General features: G+C 41.0%; 1 protein-coding gene across 1 annotated transcript in view; it reads left to right on the forward strand.

Annotated features, from left to right (window-relative positions):
• The window catches only part of LOC124553872 (NADH dehydrogenase [ubiquinone] 1 alpha subcomplex subunit 10, mitochondrial), a 73,655-nt gene that overhangs the window by 16,956 nt on the left and 35,423 nt on the right, over positions 1 to 21,276 (forward strand). The window contains exons 2-3 of the mRNA XM_047127873.1: positions 6,707 to 6,865; positions 14,654 to 14,858. Coding sequence (XP_046983829.1) covers positions 6,707 to 6,865; positions 14,654 to 14,858 — 364 coding nt within the window. The remainder of the gene's footprint in view (positions 1 to 6,706; positions 6,866 to 14,653; positions 14,859 to 21,276) is intronic.

The following is a 21,276-nucleotide window of genomic DNA, read 5'->3' on the forward strand; positions in this document are numbered from 1 at the left end:
CTCGTCTTTTTACCTACTTGATCCTGTGCTGCATTCACTACTTCATCCCTCAAAGCTACCCATTCTTCTTCTACTGTATTTCTTTCCCCCATTCCTGCCATTTGTTCGCTTATGCTCTCCCTAAAACTCTGTACAACCTCTGCTTTAGTCAGTTTATCCAGATCCCATCTCCTTAAATTCCCACCTTTTTGCAGTTTCTTCAGTTTTAATCTACAGTTCATAACCAATAGATTGTGGTCAGAGTCCACATCTGCCCCTGGAAATGTCTTACAATTTAAAATCTGGTTACTAAATCTCTGTCTTACCATTACATAATCTATCTGAAATCTGTCAGTATCGCCAGGCTTCTTCCATGTATACAACCTTCTTTCATGATTCCAGAACCAAGTGTTACCTATGATTAAGATACGCTCTGTGCAAAATTCTACCAGGCGGCTTCCTCTTTCATTTCTTACCCCCACTCCATATTTACCTACTACGTTTCCTTTCAATATACACTTAAATTTCCCCAAAAATCTCACTATCAAGTTCAGGTTTCAACCAGCTCTCTGTACATAGCATTATAAGAGTTTCACTGCTTTTCATGAGTGCTTCAATCTCTGGCACTTTGTTGCGAATTCTTTGGCACTTCACCATTAGGATTTTAATACTCTCACCTCTGTGAGGAATTTCTTTCGATCTGACACTGATACTTCTGGGTTTCGTACAGCTATTGTAACCTGGATTGGATGGAGAGCCACCTAATCTAAAACAAATCTTTGTTTGCACCCCACACAGTAAGCTACCTGAGTAGCAGCGTCCGTTGTGTAGTGCACACCTGACCCATTTAGTGAGACCTTAGTTCTCAACCCTATGGCACTAGTCCAGGATGTCACTGCTTATCTTGTCACAGAACTTTCGAAGTCTCTAATTCACTCCTTCCACTTGACTCAGAACCAAAGGGCCATGATCAGTTCTAGGGACAATTCTGCAAATTGTGAGCTTCATTGAAACTCTGCAGAAGTCTGGTCTTCTCAACCTCCTGTGCCTGTCACTGGAATTACCCAAAAATGATTTCGGATCCCAGATGACAGGCATCATTTGTGCCAACGTGCACCACAAACTGCAGCTGGTTGCACCCTGTTCCCTCAGTGGCTGCTCGCATAGCCTTTTCAAACATGTTGAATGAGGCTCCCAGGTGTACACACTGAGTGAGTGCACCTGGTGGCCTTTCCTATCCCTTGCTGTCCTTTCCCTGAGGTCTACCATCATTCACCATCTGTTTGGATTGCCAACAATTAATAGGCCCCTACCCTTTTGTGTTTGACTCCTTGTGATACTGGACTAAACAGGTTTCCCAAAAACAGATGAAATGAGTCCCACTGGCTCAGTTTCATCGAAAGACGGCACCTCAGTCTTATTGCTTAAGGGGATCGGTACAACACCCTGAGTCCTCTTTGGTCCCCTTTCACCCTGACTGGATGCCTAGGTCTACCATCGACACACCACTCGCTGTTAAATAGATGAGTAATGACAGATCCTGCTCTTTCTGCAGAGGAAACAGGATCCACAGGAGAGAATAGTACTTGAGGTACCTCTGGTACCCAGGGAGCTCTTCCAAAATACCTATTTGCAGCAGCTGCCAGTCATTTGACAGTCAGGGTGGTTTCCAGCTGCTTACGAATGTCAACCAACCCCTCCAGTGTGTGAGAACAGTATTCACCGTGAGGCTGTATTTTGGCTGGTGCAATGTTTTATAAGGCAATAAACTAATAACTTTAAATTGAGCCTGCTGATTATCTTTTAATCTGTTGAGCTAAAAGGCTGCTAATTCCCTATAAGAACTGAAGCAAAGACACGAATTTCTGTTAACACAGCACAAAAACCTGTGATAAAAACTACTAATTTCGTAAAACTTTTGAAGTTAATTATAATTGTTAGCAAACTTGAAAAGAGAGGTACTTTATAACAGCAAATTAAGTTCATACAGTGACAAAAGTGATGCAGCAAAGGATTAGAAATTAAAATAATTACATTTAAGCCAGTTAACTTAATAATAATATCAGTAATATTGATAATGATACAAAGGTAAAAACTTTCAAAATAGCTTATGAGATTGCAACCTATAACATTCTACACATCAGGAGTGTATCTTAATCACTACAGTACACAACCACTCGTGCAGGCTCGGAAAAAATCTTACCTTCATAGTCTCAGATGCTAAAGCATATGTTAAAATGAAGGACTAATTAAGGAACACGTATTTTTTTGTTTTCTTCAAAAAAAATTTCTGCTGACAGTTACCCGAGGGAAGGAAGTTGTGTGCATCATGTGTCTGTCAATTGTGTAAAATTTGTTGTGTGTGTGACCATATTTTCACTATCTGTATATCATACAAAGTATTTTCTGAGATGGAGATTGGAGACTAGCCCAGCATTTGCCTAAATGAACGTCGGATATAGGTTGGTCGGTGCACTAGCCACAGTGTCGTGCCCTAGCATAGGACAGAGGGAAGAGCAGGATACAGGCCAGCCTGCGATTTGCGAGTGGTGAAGAGTAAATGCAGAAGGACAAACTTCCAGTGACAGCAGATCGGTTGGGCACCAAACAGTGCCGAGGGGCATTTATGAGATGTGCAGATTTTGGAACTCGAGAACGTCTGGGGTCCGAATTACGCTATTTATTTGCATTATGACTAACTACTACACTGTAGGCCAGTTCTAAACATACGAAAAAGCAAAGGGTGCAACTGGCTGCATAACAGAAGTTGGTGATGGTGTTTGTGGGATGAGAGCTAAGAGAAGTAGCAAACACTTGCAGCATAGAGCATCACTTCAAGTGAGAAAACACTCAGTCGGAGCTTACCCGAGATCGGCTACGAGTGACTCAGAGTCTGCGGCCTGACGTTCTGAGTGAGAACTTCTCCAAATACAAAGAAACCATTGTTAAAGGATTGTCGTGGCATACCGTTTCTATCTGTAGAGTGTCTGGTGATCCACAGGCATTTCACGGGCACCGGCCGATCTTACGTGGGGCTCTGCATGTCCCCAGTGAGTCTGGCTGACTGGATTCACGTTTCTCCCCCTTTCCTACTGAGTAGGTATGGATGTTACTGGCTTTTAAACAAACAAACTAACTAAAAGTTCAGTAGCAACAGTTTTGAGCTGCCCTTTGTATTATGGCTAGCAGCAACAGCATTTCATGTCAGTCGGGCCCACCCTGAGGCCTCTTATGAGTGGTGACTGCTGTTTCGGCAGTTTTACTCCTTTTCCATCTTGCTCAGACCTGTCTAAACCCAAAGACATTGCTGTTTTCAGGAGCAACTGTCTGTGCTGAAACGTGCCTGTTTGTAACCGTGTTGTACTGTGAAACCTTAGGCATTGTGTGAGGTTGCCAGTTAACTCTCTCGAGTGAATCTTGTAGCTCGAGGCAGCTGCTCAGAGTGTCTGCAGTTCACAGGTGCCTCCCGTTACTCTTTACCTCCTATAACCTACACGCTATCTTGTTTGTCCACTCTCTGCATCGAGTGTCTCGATTTCGTACGAGAGTGCCCTCGCCGGCTTCCAGCAGTGTTAAGCTTAGCGACGTACAGGTCGATATATTGTCAATATATTGCGATGGTTGTCAGTCCACCTTGCAGATTCGGTCTGGATCTCCCGTCTCTGGAACTAGCACACTGTGGATTACACCCTATTTGCAGGCGACGTCCCAATAGAATCTATAAAGGACATTTTACTTATCTTACCATTACCTACTATTGAAGAATGTACTAGTTTAAAGGACACGTGCAAAGAATTCCAACATCGCTAACCAGTTTCTAGTGAGATTAGTAATAAGTGGTGGGTAAGCCACTGCGCGGTATTGCGGGTAGCGACTGTGGGCCGGTAAATGCAGAGTGACGACATCTGAGTCAGAGTAATGTGTACGCCAAAGAACTGTGTGTCGGGCTAGCCGTACTCGGCAAAAGCTCACACCGCGCACTGCCGGTATTAGCAGAGGGGGCAACGTAATGTCACCGCACCGGGGTGAGACCCTTGTTGTGAGCTACGTGATCGGGGGCTGGATAATAATGTGACACACACACCTCAGAGCAGTATAAACAGGTCTGAATTCTGAGGCAGATTCATTCCGAATTCAGCAGCAGCACCACAAAAAAATATGACATCTTATACGGGGGAAAAAATTGTCATTCTTCTATTCGGTTCCTGTTTGTGCCACATCATTGCATCACTGGACAAAGTTGACATCTGGTATCAAGAGGTTGAGTTGACTCAGTTTCTAGATTTGTGTAATGGTGGTGCTGATGCGAGTTCATGTCTAGTTTGCTGTTGTTTCTCTGTGTAAAATATTGTAGTTCTAGTATATGTTGGCACAGTGTGGATAATACACCCAGTGTCTTAGACACTGCTTTACAAGTTTACACGTTTCTTTAAGCTAAAACAGGATCCGTGACCCCCCACCCCACCTTCAGTTTTTCAAAGAATTGAAGTCTCACTTGTAAAATACTTCCAGATGTCTGATTACTTTCCAAATTGAGTTAAATATTCGATGTTAAGCACGTAAGTGAGAAAAAATATCAAAAAGGTTTGAAATTACTTTTAAAGCCCGTTGGAAGCCACCAAGTGCTCTCATTCTAAAATACTGTCTAAATATAATATGGGCAGTATGCACCTCATTAGTTACACTGCCTCAAGATGTATACGCCATTGCTAACTGTAATACTAAACTGTTAACATATTATTATACCTCTTAATGAGTAGATTTTGACAGCATTTTAAGTTTTAATATTAGCTCTGTAATTATATGAAATATTCAAAATCATATTGTTGTTGCACCTAGAAACAGTTTGATAGGTAATCTGCAACCAAGGTGTGCACTGTGAATTGGGTTTTGCCTTACAGCAATATAGATTCCACTGCAGCATTACAGTTGTGTATTGGTTTGATGCTTCTGTGCTTCAGAGGATGTTGCAATCAATGATTCAGCATTAATAACTGGAAATAGGTAAATAATCCTGAATAAAAGACAGCTAGTAGAATACTTTTGCATAACTTCACAAGTATAAATGATCTAGACAGTATTCTTCGTAAAGCTCACGATGAGTGCAGCAGCGTTCCAAGAATTTATTTACATTTTAAAATTCTGTACCTCACTCAGTAAAAATGGAACCCTTGTCTGTTGACAAATTGGCACGCGATGACCTTTGCTTGTGTGAGAGCTGTTATTTTGTTTTCCTAGTAAAATGAGTGTAATAATTGATCAACTAATTGTTGTGGAGTGTCACACAAAACTCGGAAAGATTGTTACTGGAAAATTTCTTTTACTGAAAGAAGTGTGTGGTGAGGACAGTTTATCATGTATGTGAGTTTTTGAGTGGTGAGATGACTGAAAAAATGTTGAAGGTGACTCACATCCTGGATGCCTTTAAATAATTCAAAAAACAGGTGGAAAATATAAAAACGTTTGTGATCTGATCGTCAGTAGAGTAATCAATCAATTTCTGAAACAGAACCGGATGACAAAGAATAGGTAAGGATATTTTACACGAACAATTTCATCTGAGAAAAGTGTGAGCAAAACTGGTGCCGACAGTTCTCACGATCGAACAAAGAGAAACTTGTGAAAATATTTGTACTCGTGCTTTGTAGACAATTGAATATGATCCTAATTTCTTAGAGTTATAACATGTGTCGAATCTTGGTTTTTTTACTTAGAATACAGAAACTAAATGCTAATCCATGCATCGGAATTGCACAAGCAAAAAAAGCTCAAATGAGCGATTCGAGATTCAAAGTGATGATGTTTTTGTTGCTCCCCTCCCCCTCCTCTCTCCAATATTCATTGAATTGTGCATCTTCACTGGGTTCATGAAGGTCGAACTATTAATCAGCAGCACTACCTTGAGGTTCTTGGCCAACTCTATGAGAAAATAAGAAAAAAAATACCCGAATTGTGGGAAAATAAGTCGTAGGCTCTGCAGCAAGACAGCACGCTCGCTCATACTGAATTGTCTGTTAAAAAGGTTTTCAGCAAAGTATGTCAACCCATTGTTAGACCACTGACCATATTTGCCTGATCTAGCAGCATCTGACTTTTATCTCTTCCCAAGATAAAACCTGCATTGAAAGGAACAAGATTTCAGTCTGTCGAAGTAGTGAAAGAAAAAGTGACATGCGTCATTGAGCAGCTTACAGAGGAAGACTTCCAGCTCTGTTTCCAACATTGAAAAATTAGCATAGTGTTGTAGAGATAGAGGGGAATATATTGAGAGTGACCAGAATTGAATATGTACGTTTTTGAAAAAAAAATGTTTTACAGCAATAGTTACATTATTCTCGAGCCACACCTCGTATACATGTCTGACACCATGGTCCAGCAGTGAAGCACACAGCTAGAAACTGTGACATCGCAGGATCGAACCTTGGTGAACAGCTGCCAGAAACGTGTGGTTCAGACTCCACATCAAACTGTAGGTCCCTTTTTCCCAGTTGGGTAACTGGAGTAAGTTAGGGGGGCTGCAAGTCACCACAGTGGTGACCAATAAAAAGACTTGCACCAGGGAATAGAGCCACATGAAATCATCATCTTCTATATGCATAATTAAGTTTGTACTGAAGTCTCAGAGCGCAATTCCTACCCATATTTGCCTGGTCTTTTTAATAAGCATGTTACAGGATTGCGATGCCAGAATAGTAATACTAATCTTTCTGTTCTCTGCCCGGTACAGGAGCGTGGTTACAATGTTTTCTGGAGCTGGATCGACAAGACGAGGCACCGGTTTGACGATAACTCTAAGATCGTCGTGGTGGAAGGCCCGCCGGCGGCAGGCAAGACGGCGTTCGCGTCGGCGCTCGCTACGGACCTGGACATGCTGCACCTGCCTGAGGTAGGCTCTGTGACGCGATGACAGCTTGCGGCACCAGTTGTGGCGTAGTGTTGCGACCTCTACATCGTAATTAAATTGTCTGTTTGTTGAAATAACTTCCATTAGCTTCAATAAACATAACTTTTATTATATGTTTAAATACAGTTGCAGGACGTGATCAGATGAAAATATCGAACCAGATCAAAGACTTTGTGATAATTATGAATATAATTTCTTATTGGCACTGTTATAAAAACTGGGTTGTTTTGAAAATCAACCTTATGCTAACACAAGTAGTTTATTTTTATATTTACCCAAACACGTTTCAATGCCAGTGTGATATTCTGTGGGTCAATTTTATTTCTGTAAATTACAGTATCACATTCATAATAATTTAACTGCTGTAGGCCTAAAAATTACAATATGTGCAATTTTCATTGTTTTGTTTTGACACTCACCTTGAAATTACATTGCTAACTGAACTGTATTATAATACACCGGTTTTAGTGCTCGTTTTCATCATTTTTTTTGACAGCATGTCATCTGCAAACTGCCCATGAAGAAAGTTATTGCGTATTTGTAATAACTGTTTCATGGGTAGAGGTTATGTATGTTTCTGTATTTATATTTTTCATCTTGTTATGTGACTCGGGATGGTATCTCGATGAACTGCTATTTACTGCATTGTTTCCACTCAGTTTTTCACAAATCTCCGATCACTGCTTCACCTCACATGCACTTTCACGAAATGTGGCGAAACGTGACCTGAGCAGACACTTCTGACAACATGCTCAGTAAGAAGTGTAATGTTATTGTCACTGCTCCCTTGTTCATCGTTGGTCTCGTGTTTGTTGTGGTGCTAATTTTGAATGTTTCGTCAAAACTGAATGTATGTTGTGTGTGTGTGTGTGTGTGTGTGTGTGTGTGAGAGAGAGAGAGAGAGAGAGAGAGAGAGAGAGAGAGAGAGAGAGAGAGGGGGGGGGGGGGGGGGGAGGGGGGGGGGATGGAAAGGGGGGAGGGACCAAGAAAACAGAAGTCGTTTTTTATGGCATATTTTTTTTTTGTTGGGAGTTGCCTTTGTATAGTTCATTGAGTGTTCCAAACCGGGTTTTGTTGCACACTGTTTGGAACACTCACTGAACTATACAAACACAAGTCCCGACAAAAAAACATGACAGAAAAAAAGAAAAGATCTCTCTCTCTCTCTCTCTCTCTCTCTCCTCTCTCTCTCTCTCTCTCTCTCTCTCTCTCTCTCTCTCTCTCTCTCTCACACACACACACACACACACACACACACACACACACACACACACACACAGACATATTCAGTTCTGACAAAACATTGGAAATTAGCACCACGAGACCAACGATGAACAAGTGAGGAGTGACAATAACATAACACCTCTCACTGAGTATGTTGTCAGAAGTGTCTGCTCAGGTCACGTTTCGCCACATTTCGTGAAAGTGCATGTGAGGTGAAGCAGTGAGTGGATATTTGTGGAAAACTGAGTGAATACGTTGCACTAAATAGCAGTTGATTGAGACACCAACCAGAGACAAGAAACAGGACAATAAATGTACCTTCCCAAACTCTTTGTCTTTAAATATGTCTGCTTGTGTCTGTATATGTGTGGATGGGTGTGTGTGTGTGTGTGTGTATACCCGTCCTTTTTTCCCCCTAAGGTAAGTCTTTCCGCTCCCGGGATTGGAATGACTCCTTACCCTCTCCCTTAAAACCCACTTCCTTTCGTCTTTCCCTCTCCTTCCCTCTTTCCGGATGAGGCAACAGTTTGTTGCGAAAGCTTGAATTTTGTGTGTATGTTTGTGTTTGTTTGTGTGTCTATTGACGTGCCAGCGCTTTCGTTTGGTAAGTCACATCATCTTTGTTTTTAGATATATTTTTCCCATGTGGAATGTTTCCCTCTATTAATTCAATGTAAGTACAGAAACGTACATAACCTCTACCCTCGAAACAGTACTTCACAAATACACAATAATTTTATTCCTGGCTGGTTTGCAGATGATATGCTGTCAAGAAAACGAGCACTAAAACTGGTGTATAATAATACAATTCAGTTTGTGATGTAATTTTAAGGCGAGTGTCTAAACAAGACAGAGAAAATTGCACATATTGTAATTCTTAGGCCTACAGCAATTAAATTATTATAAATGTGATATTGTGCTTTACATAAATAAAAATTTGACCCACAGTAGATGACACATTGTTGTTGAAACATGTCTGGGTAAATATAAAAATAAACTAATTGCGTTTGAACAAGGCAGGATTTCAAAACAACCCAATTTTTAAATTGCAAACACGGCTGAACGAAAAGAGGAGCTTCAAACCTTAGTAAAATGAGACACTGTTATATTTCATCTTCAGTGAATACTATCACAATATGGAGCTTCGAGGTCCTCCTCGGCGCAATATACAGTGTCTGTGACTCAGTGTGGCACCCGCTGTGACTCAGGCACGTCCGCTGACAAACTCGGTCTGCCTCGCGCCACCCGTGGAGTACCTCGAACAAATAATAAAATACAAAACAAATACTTCTACAGGATGTCATGTGCACCAAATTACATCTTTCTGTAAGATTTATAATAAAGTAGTTGTAGACTTTTTGCTCATTTTGTACATGACAAGCGTTCACAAAACTCTGCACCTCTAACGTTTATGTGAAAAGTCCACAATTTAATTCATCCCAACTCACATCGAGTGTCTCGTCTCACGTGCTGTCAGAAATGTCTTATTTTTTACTAGATGTTATTGCAGCAAGTAACGTGCCCAGCTTAGGATTGATTGTTTCATTCAGATGTTGCAGATACTACCTCGATGTGAGCTGATGCAGTGATAAAAAAACAAAGGGAACGTGTACTTATACTCTGTCCAGTCACATTAATGTGACCGACCGTCTGTCAGAAGGCACAATAACCACCTTTCACAGTAAGGATAATTGTGAGATTTGCAGGAAGAGTGTCTGTGATGTTCCGGAGGATGCCAACGGGGCTGCAGTGCCATGCCGATCGCAGTGCCGTGGACAGCTCCGTCAGGTGTCTCGGTCGAGGATCCGTCTCGCGAACAGCCCGATCGAGGTGACTCTCGCTCAGGTTGAAGTCTCGGGAGTTCAGTAACGGGGAGAGTACAGTAAATCACGCGGGCCGTGTGACACGTCACACTGTCTCGCCGACAGGTGCTTTCGTGCCGAGGAGAAACGAACTGCTTATAAGGAGGGACACAGTCCCAGATGATCGATATGTACTTCAGTCGATCCAGTGTGCCTCGTAGAACGACAATATCGCCCAGGGAGTGCCACGAAAACATTCCCTGGACCGTAACCTTTCCTCCTTTTGCCCGGGCCCTTACAAAGGTTGTTGCAGCGTGATTGCTTTCAGGCGTTTCGTGCCATACATGCCAGTGTCAGTCTGACGGGGCATAAATCGCGATTTGTCTGAAGAGGCCACCAGTCGTCACTGCTGGGACGTCCAGTTGTGGTATAGGCATACAAATTCCGGCCTCAGTCGCCGACGGATGGCAGTCGGTGTGGGTGCGTGAAACGAGTGCCTGCTGCGGGGGCCTCCTCACGCCAGTGTTCGCTGGAGAGTTGTCGAGGAGATGCTGTAGGTAGCCTCTCAGTTCATCTGGACAGTCAGTTGCTCGATAGCTGCATGTCCATTTGCTCGTACACACCCCTATCATCTGTAGCCTGTGGAGCACCAAGTTGCCTCGGTGCCTGTTTTGGCTAGTGCCATTTTGGCATGTACTGTATACTTCAACCAGGATGTGCACCTTTTTACAAACTGATTTTAGCCATTTGAGTAGTTCTTCCAATATTAGCCCAAGAGCCATGATCATGCCCTTTTGGACATCAGATAAATTGCTCTATTCCCACCTTACGACAATGACTGCACTGTTTTCTGCAAAATCAAATTTGTCTGACATGTATAAAAAAACCTGGGTGTAAAACTTTTTAGGGATATGAAACGGAATCGTCAAATAGGCTTAGTCAGAGGTAAAGCAGGTGGCAGACTTCAGCTTATTGGCAGAGTATTGGGGCAATGCAACCAGTTTATAAAGAAAGATGCTTACAAATCACTTGTGCGACCTATCCTAGAATACTGTTTGAGTGCGAAAGACGTGTACCAAATGGGACTAGCAGGGGATATCGATCATATACAGAGAAGGGCAGCACGAATGCCCACTGGTTTGAGACACGAGAGAGCGTCACGGAGACGGTAAATGAAATGTAGTGTGGCTAGGGCATCCTGTCGGGTAGACTGTTTGCCTGTTGCAGGAGAGCTAGAAATTTTCATCTGGGCCAGGTGACTTGAACAGTTGGAATGTTCCCATCACCCATTGGATTTTATTAAAGTCCACACACTCCTCGGCCGATTCCCAGTCCTCTCTTCGAGCAGCTGAGAACCGTTGTCTCTCCGACATCACATTCTGGTCTGTGTTATCCGGCGGAGCATATTGAGGAAATTGAGTTGTGAGGAACAGTTCCAGCGTCTCGTGTGCTGTCTTTGTATATTACCCATCCTCCTTCCTCAACGTACCTCCTGGACTGGTTGGTACTCTAGTGAGAATTCTTGAACTCTGGCTTGTGCAGCCGTGCTCTCCACTTCCTCACAGAATGCCTTCCAGGATGCCTTCTTTGCTTGTCTGATTGCAAGGTTGTAATTGACAAGGACCTCAAGATTTTAACCCATTGTCCTTTACGTCTCCCAAATAACTGTCCCCGCAAACCGCTCATCCTCGTGAAACGAGCCTTCGAACCACTCGAAGTACTCAGAGACCTAGTGTAATTGTTGCAACACACCAGAGGAGGAAGCTGCACTTGTTTGTTTTTGGTTGGTCACACCGTTCCTTCAGCTTCAGATTTATCCTGAATGTGATAAATTGTTGTACGTGTTGGTGGCTGAGTTCCATACACATTATGCCATTGCGATTCTACGTCTATAATGTTTTCGTTCTTCCATTGCCACGTCAGTATGGCCTTGCGTTGCCCAAAAGAAATCTTACTTCATTCATTTCTGCACTGTCATCTGCCGGAAAATGCGTGCCACAATCTGTTGAGAAAACACTGGACTAAGCTACCTTGCAAAATTGCAGTGGAACGTCATTTTGTTCCAAAGGTATAAACCCTAGAGTAACAAGGTGCAGATCCCGAGACATAAATAACGAGGTGGGGCAAAAATTTACCCCACATTTTTCTAAATTCTCTCTTAAAATAAGGTTCTGCAGTAACATAAAGTAATAGTCAAACAATATGCAACATGTATTGCAAAGTGTTGTCCCACCACCACCTACTCCAGTCCTGTAACCCGGAAGGCGTACACGATCAAAGGCAGAGCCACGTGTGAAAGCACCCACGTGATTTACCAACTGACCTGCCTACACTGTGACGCATTCTATGTGGGAATGACCAGCAACAAACTGTCCATTCGCATGAACAGTGTTTGTTGGTAATGAGGATCACCCTGTGGCTAAACATGCCTTGGTGCACGGCCAGCACATCTTGGCACAGTGTTACACCGTCCAGGTTATCTGGATATTTCCCACTAACACCAACCTATCCGAACTCCGGAGATGGGAACTTTCTCTTCAATATATCCTCTCTTCCCGTTACCCACCAGACCTCAATCTCCGCTAATTTCAAGTTGCCGCCACTCATACCTCACCTTTCATTCAACAACATCTTTGCCTCTGCACTTCCGCCTTGACTGACATCTCTGCCCAAACTCTTTGTCTTTGAATATGTCCGCTTGTGTCTGTATATGTGTGGATGGATATATATGTGTGTGTGTGTGTGCCTTGACTGACATCTCTGCCCAAACTCTTTGTCTTTGAATATGTCCGCTTGTGTCTGTATATGTGTGGATGGATATATGTGTGTGTGTGTGTGTGTGTGTGTGTGTGTGTGTGTGTGTGTGCGCGCGCGCGCCCAGTGGCTCATCCTTCAGGCAGAAGGGTTGAAGGGAAAGGAAGAGGGGTGAAGTAAAAGGATTGGAGAGGTCTAGGAAAGGGGCTAGATTTTGGGTAAGTCACCCAGAACTGCAGGTCAGAGGAGATGAAAACCTGAGAGCTTAAAGGTGGAAGATGCCCATTCCCAGTCTTGTAACTGTCTCTCCTCCTGTTACTTTAAAACTTAAAGATCACTTGGATTCATGTAAAATGTTTTTGTTGTTGTGATGGTTGGCTTTTATTTCTGCACAGTTATGACCTGGCTCGCCCTTAATGACGCTTTTAACATCAACACGGCATTAGTCTGGTTCTTTTTAACGTGAATGCAAGTTTGCATGATTATCATTATTGATGCTGTTTAGTGCATATTCACGTATATGTACATCTCAATTGGTGAGTTATTCTGAAAGCAGTAAATTTTCCATACAACACTGCAAAGTTGAGTGAGGTGTACTTCAATTTCACTAAAGTAATAGGCTCTACCCATAAAAGTCGTGTTGGCTTTATAGCTTTTTAAAATGTTTATTACTATGTTAAGAATTTTTCTGAGGTGATTTCTTTTTCTGTTTGTTTACAAATCTGAAGATGGTTGTTATACAAAACTGAAAGTAGTAATCATATTTTAATAAACTCCATACTTACATTAACTCTCATAAAAGTGGTGATTATAATTTAAATTTGTAATTTGCTGTGTCATTTTAATGAGGTAGTCTTCCACCAAAGTGAGTATCGATACGGCTCTGGCTCGCCCAATGAGAAATGTGTCTTGGTGACTTATCTTAGATGCACCTGACGGTAGAGTTTACGATAACTGTTCAACTGCCAACTTACTTAATTTCAAGTGCAACATCAACACTGTACACAACAAGATATATTTGACATGTGGCTGGGGATTGCTATGTGGAAATCACTATGTAGCAAATTGAACCTGTTATTTTATTTCATTTTATATTGTTGTAACACGTTATAATTTTGCACAGTTCTGAAGGAAGTTGAACGGTACCTGTGGCTGCTAAACTATTTTATACCTCATTACGTTTGAGCATAGAATATAATCTGTGATTTCAGATCAGGTGGACATCGTGAGATTTGACAGTAATTCCCCATCACGTGTTTCTTCATTGTCATTCTGTACTACCAGTTTCTTCTCACGTAAAAGATATTTTTTTAGAACTCCTGATAGGCAGAAAACTTTGCTCAAAACTGGCTGTGAAAGAACAAGTATAAAAACTGCAGGGGTGATGGAAAAATAGTGCTTAATTCATTTGATTTATGCGATCTGGAGAACAGAAGGTACAAGAAATCTGTTGGGGAACTTGAAATTTATTCCCAAAATTCAATTTAAATGTAATAATTATACATGTAGTACTTAAAGTGACACGTAAAATTGTGTACAGGGTAGGGACTCGAACCCAGATTTCCCACTTACCGCAAACTCCAGGGCTGTCCACACGTCGCACACCTATCTATTTCTTCTCGTAGATTATTAAGACGACTACTCGTAATCGGCGGGAAATCTGAGTTGGAGTCGCAGTCTGACACAGATTGTCATATGTTGCTGTAGGTAACGCTTCTGTACATATTACAGCTGAGTTGAATTTCTGGATAAATCCCAATATTTGAAACTGTATTTTGTCATTAAATATAAAAATCCTCTTTTTCAATGGCATAAATTTATTAGCCCAGTATAGGCACATCTCGATACCACATCAGCCCTCTCGCTCTTCTTTTCTCTGACGACAATCTATTGTTGACACTCTCAGTGAAAATGTTTTGCCTTCCAAGTACGTGTGTCCCTCTACTGGCCAGCTGCAGGTCCTCTGTTTTACCGTGTTGCGTTTCTGCAGGTGACAATGGACATGCATTACATCAACCCGTACGGGTACGACATGAGACAGCTGGATCCGCAGATGCCGGACTCTCTCAAGTCCTATGACCACCGCGACTTCTGCCGCAACCCGACTCACCGCAATGCGGCCACCTTCCAGATGCTTATGTACCGGTACCGCTTCTCGCAGTATGTCGATGCACTCGCCCACCTCATGAACACCGGTAAGTACTGAAGTGATTCTCCGCAACAAATTTCATGTCATTACAGAAACCTGTGCCGCCTCCCATGGAGGGGGTAAAGAGAGAGAGAGAGAGAGAGAGAGAGAGAGAAGGCATTGTGGTCATGAGAAACTCACTTTTGTTTCAGGAAGAAGAAGATTCTTTTCTTTTAATTGTGAAGCTGTAAACTCAACATATTACTTCGAAAATTTTAAATCACAAATGAGATCATTGGGACCTCCATTGAAGGGGAAAAAAGGGCTCATTTGATTGACATGGGGTGTGTGTAATGTTGGGTCAGTAGGCCTGTTGCCTTCTCAGACTTCCAGGTGTTCATCTCTGTATTCGTCTTCACTCACTGTCACATTGTCAGGAGGCACAGGTACCAGAAACACCCACTGTGACACACAGGACTTAACACAGATAGTAAATTAGGATATTGCACAGTTTTCTTTGTTTCCGTCGTGATTCTGGCTATTTTCATCGCACAGAAACAAGCCTGTTTTGTGATCTGTTTGTTCCCTTCAAATTGTTGGGGACACCAAAGGACATGTGACATAATCCTTCTAACCAACATATCAGGAGTGTAACACATGGCAAACAACATATGTGAGGGCCTCATTTTTTGTCTAGGTTGCCAGTCTTGCACCCAAAATAAAGTTCATAGCATTTTTTTACGAGAGAATTAAGTTTTGTCTGTGCGATTTCAGACTTACTTACCACAAATACAACAAACATATTTTGAGTTATTTATACCGGTGCAATACATTTTTTCTTGAACTCTCACAGACCGCAAACCTTCCATGAATCTGCAGCAATTCACTTCACAAGGTCAGATTTCTCTCACTTCTGAGACTGATGCAGCAAGCACAACATGATGCGCTGCAACATGAGCACAACTAGTCAGCCTCCTTCGCATCCTGGTGGTATGAAATTCCTCATGTATGGAATTCCTTGTATAATTTAGATTATTTACCAGTAATTACATAATCACACACACAATAAATAAAAGTAAATTAAACAATCCTCGTGTGTGTGTGTGTGTGTGTGTGTGTGTGTGTGTGTGTGTGTGTGTTTTGTCGTCTATTTTTGACAAAGGCCTTGTTGGCCGAAAGCTAACTTTCCGACAATCTTTCTGTTGTGCTGTTCTGCGACTCCGCATCTCTGCTATATGGTGGGTAGCAACTATCGTTTTCATTATATTTTTACGTTCCATCCTGGGTTCACCATTGTTTGATTTTGTCTTTTAATTGTGCCTGTCTGCAACGTAATGTGTTATCTTTGCAGCGAGTAGCCATCTGTCTTTTAGTTACATTGGTAAAAGCAAATTAATTGAGCAATATCAAAGTAACCAAAATACAGCATTTTAATTTTGTAAATAAAAGGTACAATATCACGAAAACTGAGGCCAATAGGCAAAAACTGATTTCATTTTCGAATTCAGTAACATCTTGGCTGACATCATTCACATTTTTTCCCCTCTCTCTCTCTGATAAAAATGCTGTTGACCTATGTGATAATTCTAATGTGGTATTATCTTGCATGCGAGATTATAATGAAACGTGTCGAAGGTCCACATACCTCACAGGATTACATACACCAGTGTCGAGTGATAAAAATGTAATTGTGGTAAACCCTTCCAAAGATTACTTGTGAAATACATTTGGTATATCAGATGTTATTTACTCTGTCTGCATTGACAGCTGACAGCACACAGCCAAACGATAGTAAAAAGTATAGACATGTTCTGTATAAGTCTGTGGGGATCAGAATTACGTTCTGTGTATGTTGCACCTGTCAGTAATCATGAATGCTATCTGTAATTTACTGTTATACTGTTAATGTACGTACAAACACTGTAACCGTTTGCATAAATATAAAATAGTGTTCTGTCTAGAACTGAAATGAACACCTCCCTAAAAACCTCTTGCTGTCACCTGTGTCGTCCACTTCATTTCTTTGTTTTAATTGTGGAATCTTGTAAAATATTTTTATGTTATTTTGAAAAGTTTTGAGTGATTGGATTGGCTGCTTTTAAATGTTGTGCCTATTACAGGTGATTGATGGTGTGTCTTTCTATAAGAAACTGTATTGAAATTGTTTTAAAAATTTATATAAAACATGTTTAATTGTAGATTGTCATCATTGTATGTATTATACCATCACAGAAAATATGTATGTGTTATGTATCTGAGTTGTCATGTAGGAGACTGCTGCCATCTGGGGGCACTCCATAATATGGGGGTTGACTGAAAAGTAGTGGCTCCACCTTCATAACTCTTCAACAGTTGGCAGCATTGGTATGCGGCAGGACTGGCTTGATCCGTAGCCTCTTCTCTACAGCTCCAGTTGGTGGGAAGCCTTAGCACAGACGGTCGGTCAATGTGATTTAAACAACGTGCAGTCGTTGAATTCTTGACAGCGGAAGGTGTCACCCCAAAGGAGATTCATCAGAGAATGAAAGCAGTTTATGGTGATTGTGTCGATGTGAGTACTGTGTGTCGTTGGGCGAGTAAGTTTAAAGATGTTGAGGCGGGAACATCTGACCCGCGAGACAGAGTTGGATGCCCTGTGACAGCAACCACAGAGTTTCACAACCACTTTATCCATTGAGTGCAAGGTGGGGAGGTCGACAATTACGAACATAAAAAAACAAAAGGCGAACATAGCAAATTTTATAGCTATGCTCGATTCTACTGATGGATCAACAAGCCGTAAAACTATGAAGCTCGCCACTAACACAGATCTAGATGATGCTGTTTACAAGTGGTTTACACAAAAGAGATCGGACGGAGAACCTATCTCGGGTCCCATTCTGTGTGAGAAGGCAATGCAACTTGGAGGGCCTTCGAACTTTAAAGCGAGCACAGGCTGGTTAATACGCTTCAAGTCAAGACACGGAATTCGTGAGCTTACAATACAGGGAGAAAAACTGTCGGCTGATTCTTCAGCAGCTGATTCTTCAGCAGCTGATTCTTTCAAAGTCAAACTAAGGGACGTATTAAGGGAAGAAGATTATGCTCTCGAAAACGTTTACAATGCTGACAAAACTGGACTTAACTGGAAAGCTTTACCGAGAAAAACTCTTGTTTCACGTCATGAATTAGCAGCACCTGGTCCTAAAACAAGCAAGGACCGTATTACAGCTTTGGTTTGTGCTAATGCTACTGGAAGTCACCGACTGCCTATGTTCGTCATTGGTAAAAGTAAAAAACCACGTTGTTTCAAGCACGTTAATATGTCAGCCTTGCTTGTTGTGTACACCTCACAAAAGAGTGCCTGGATGGATAGTACGATTTTTATGAAGTGGTTTCTGGGCGTTTTTGTACCCTCTGTAAAAGCTCATCAGCTAAAGAATGGGAAGAGAGAGAAAACACTACTTCTCCTTGACAATGCACCAACTCATCTGTCATGTGATATTTTAAACGAAAAAGACTAGTTCATAAAGGTAATATTTCTTCCACCTAACGTAACCTCCTTATTACAGCCCATGGGTCAAGGCAGTATTGAGACTTTCAAACTATATTATAGGAAAAAATTGTTGCGTAAGTTATTGTTAGAAAGAGAGGAGGATGGAGAAGAAAGTCTCTTAAGAAATCTTAAGAATATTGACATGGAAGACGCTTCCTACATGATCAGTACAGCATGGAATAGTGTAAAGGAAAAGAATTTGAAGAAAGCCTGGAATAAAATTTTGGAAACAGAAGAAAATTCACAAGGTATGAATGAAAATGACGAACAGAATAATATGTCCGAAATTCTCGGTATGCTAAAAGAAATAGATTGCCACGAATGTGATGAAGAAGACGTTCGTGAATGGATGAATGTCGATGATGCAGATCCAGGACACCAAATCATGCAGGACAGTGAGATTGTAAACGTCGTCACTGATAAAGATGATGCCGCCAGCATCTCATCAGTCAGAGCTCCAGAAAGTGAAGATGAAAGTATACCAACAGCTTCTGAGGCGTTCACTCGTTTAGATACTGTCTTGCGATGGTTTGAAGCCCAAGATGAAAGTGACCAATTTCAGATATCTGTAATGAAAAAAGTACGCGACTTAGCTGCTCATAAGCGTGTAGGCTTGCTTAGACAAACCAAAATAAAGGATTTTTTAAATGTTAATTTTGTATACTGTGTGTATTGTTCATGCAAAATGCGTATGTAATGTGTATATATTTTTGTTTAATAAACTGTGCCACATACTATATATTCCTACTGAAGTTGCCTTTGTATGTTACTTTGTAATACTAAAAGACATGCCTGTTTTTATGAATAAATTTACTGTACAGTACTTCTTTTTGGCAAATAAACATGTATAGTTAGATTATCTGAACAAACTAGTTTTCCGAACACCCATGTCCCCCAATTCGGTTAATCGACGCTCTACTGTACTTGCCGCATACCAATGCTGCCGAGTGTTGAAGAGTTACGAAGGTTGAGGCATTACTTTTCAGTCAACTCTCGTACAATAATCTGTTTGACTATTGCTTGGCAGAATGCCATCAGCATCAAAATGGACAGAAAAAGTAATATCTGATGTGTCAAATATATTTCACCAATAACTTTTGAACTCTTTACCACACTTACGTTTTTATTAATCAGCATACGGTGCTGCACTGGTGGTTCATTCCGGCAAGATATGTGGACCTTCGACATGTTTCGCTATAATCGGGATGTTGAATTTTCCAAATTGCTTCTAGCTACGGTACAGTTGAGCTCCTGTACACTTGTGACTAGTTAATAGTGCACTGCGTAGAGCGCCACAATATCCGATGTGTGTAGATGGTATTTAACACAAATATTTTTTAAAAATGTACTTCGTGATTGTTGTAAAAATTTCTTTCAGATCTAAAGATGGCAATTAAAATTTACCAAAACAAGTTATCTATATATGTGATTACTGCACTCTGGGCAAATAAAACTTCTATAATGAAAATGTTATATATTTTCATTTGAAATTTAGTTTTTGCAATGCATAGCTGGAGTCAGCAGAACATGTTTCGTATGACATCCGGAATTTGTTTGTTAGTCATTACAAACAAAATTATTTTTAAAGCTGAATTTTACAAGCCCACTCAGTACAGCAGTACCAAATTAGTCTAGTCCAAACTTTTGTTGTACCGATACGTATTAACAGCTACAGGAAAACAAGAAAAATTATCAGAACTGAAGCAGCAACTTTGTAGTGCTGCAGTATGGCAGTAGCTGACAGTGGGAATCAGGTCAGTGTGCGAGTCATATCTGGACTACTGTTTTACTGTCCATCTGAATACATAACTATAAAATTAGTAGTGTACTAGGCTAATTTTTGCTATTACCTGGGCATGTAAAAGTCCACTTCAAAAATCATTTTGTTTGTAATGGGAAACAAACCAATGTTTTCCTTTGACACTACGTATTGCACAAAATCTACAATAAGCAGTATTTCTTCGGGTTAACTCCACAAGCACATTCCAAAATTGAAATTATAGGTATCAGCCAAAACACTAGAGAAAATGTGCCTGATGATTTAGCCCTTCAAATGGCAAAATGTTTTATACAACATAACAGTGAAATACATGTCTGTGTGTATACTTTGGGAATAGTAATCAATAAAACTGCTCAATTTATTATGTATTTCTAAGTCCCCTGTGAGTTATGGAGTGGTAAATATTTGTACAATTGAATCTGTGCTGAAAATGTTTGAAAAATGTGCAGGAAATTAACTTCTGGTAGTAAACCTACATCCTCAGGGGCGAAGAAATTTCCCAAAGGACTAGGGTTTGCACCCAACTTAAGACCTTGTATACAAATCCACTTCCTTGAAATGCTTCTTCAAGCACAGGCAAACTGTCTACCCTACCTTTTAGCATCTGTGTTAGATGTTTCATCCACTAGTCCACTTGACACATTGTTACCCAGACTATCATCAGTTGCTGTATAGTACTGTAGTAGTATTGAAACTGTAGAAATAATCACTACATTATCTGCCTCAGAGTCTACACCAAATTCTGAATGATTTTTATCCTTCTCTGTAATCTCTTCCTAGGACTGCATTACATGATCAGCCACAACTTTGTGTGCCATGGGACTGTGCCACCTCCATGAAGTCATTCTTATTCATCCAAAAGAAATATTCACGGATGTCAGTACAATCCCTCTAACTATAACAAGCGAATGAAAATCAGTGACTAATGTACCTCTTACTTCTGAGTATGTGTGCATAAACTGTTTAACTGTTTTTGCCACGCTGCATATCATCAGTAATCGTCCTACACATCCAGTGTTGGCAGAAATAATTTTTATTACCTAGGCGGCCGATATTTTTGACAGAATTTGTGAAAGAATATTACATTCAGTGTTCATAGTTTATTAGAACAAGCGTTTCACAGCATACAATCAGCAAAATTGTACATAAATAGGAACCAAATTCACAACA

Source organism: Schistocerca americana, chromosome 11 (assembly GCF_021461395.2).
Source record: "Schistocerca americana isolate TAMUIC-IGC-003095 chromosome 11, iqSchAmer2.1, whole genome shotgun sequence".
Lineage (NCBI taxonomy): Eukaryota > Metazoa > Arthropoda > Insecta > Orthoptera > Acrididae > Schistocerca > Schistocerca americana.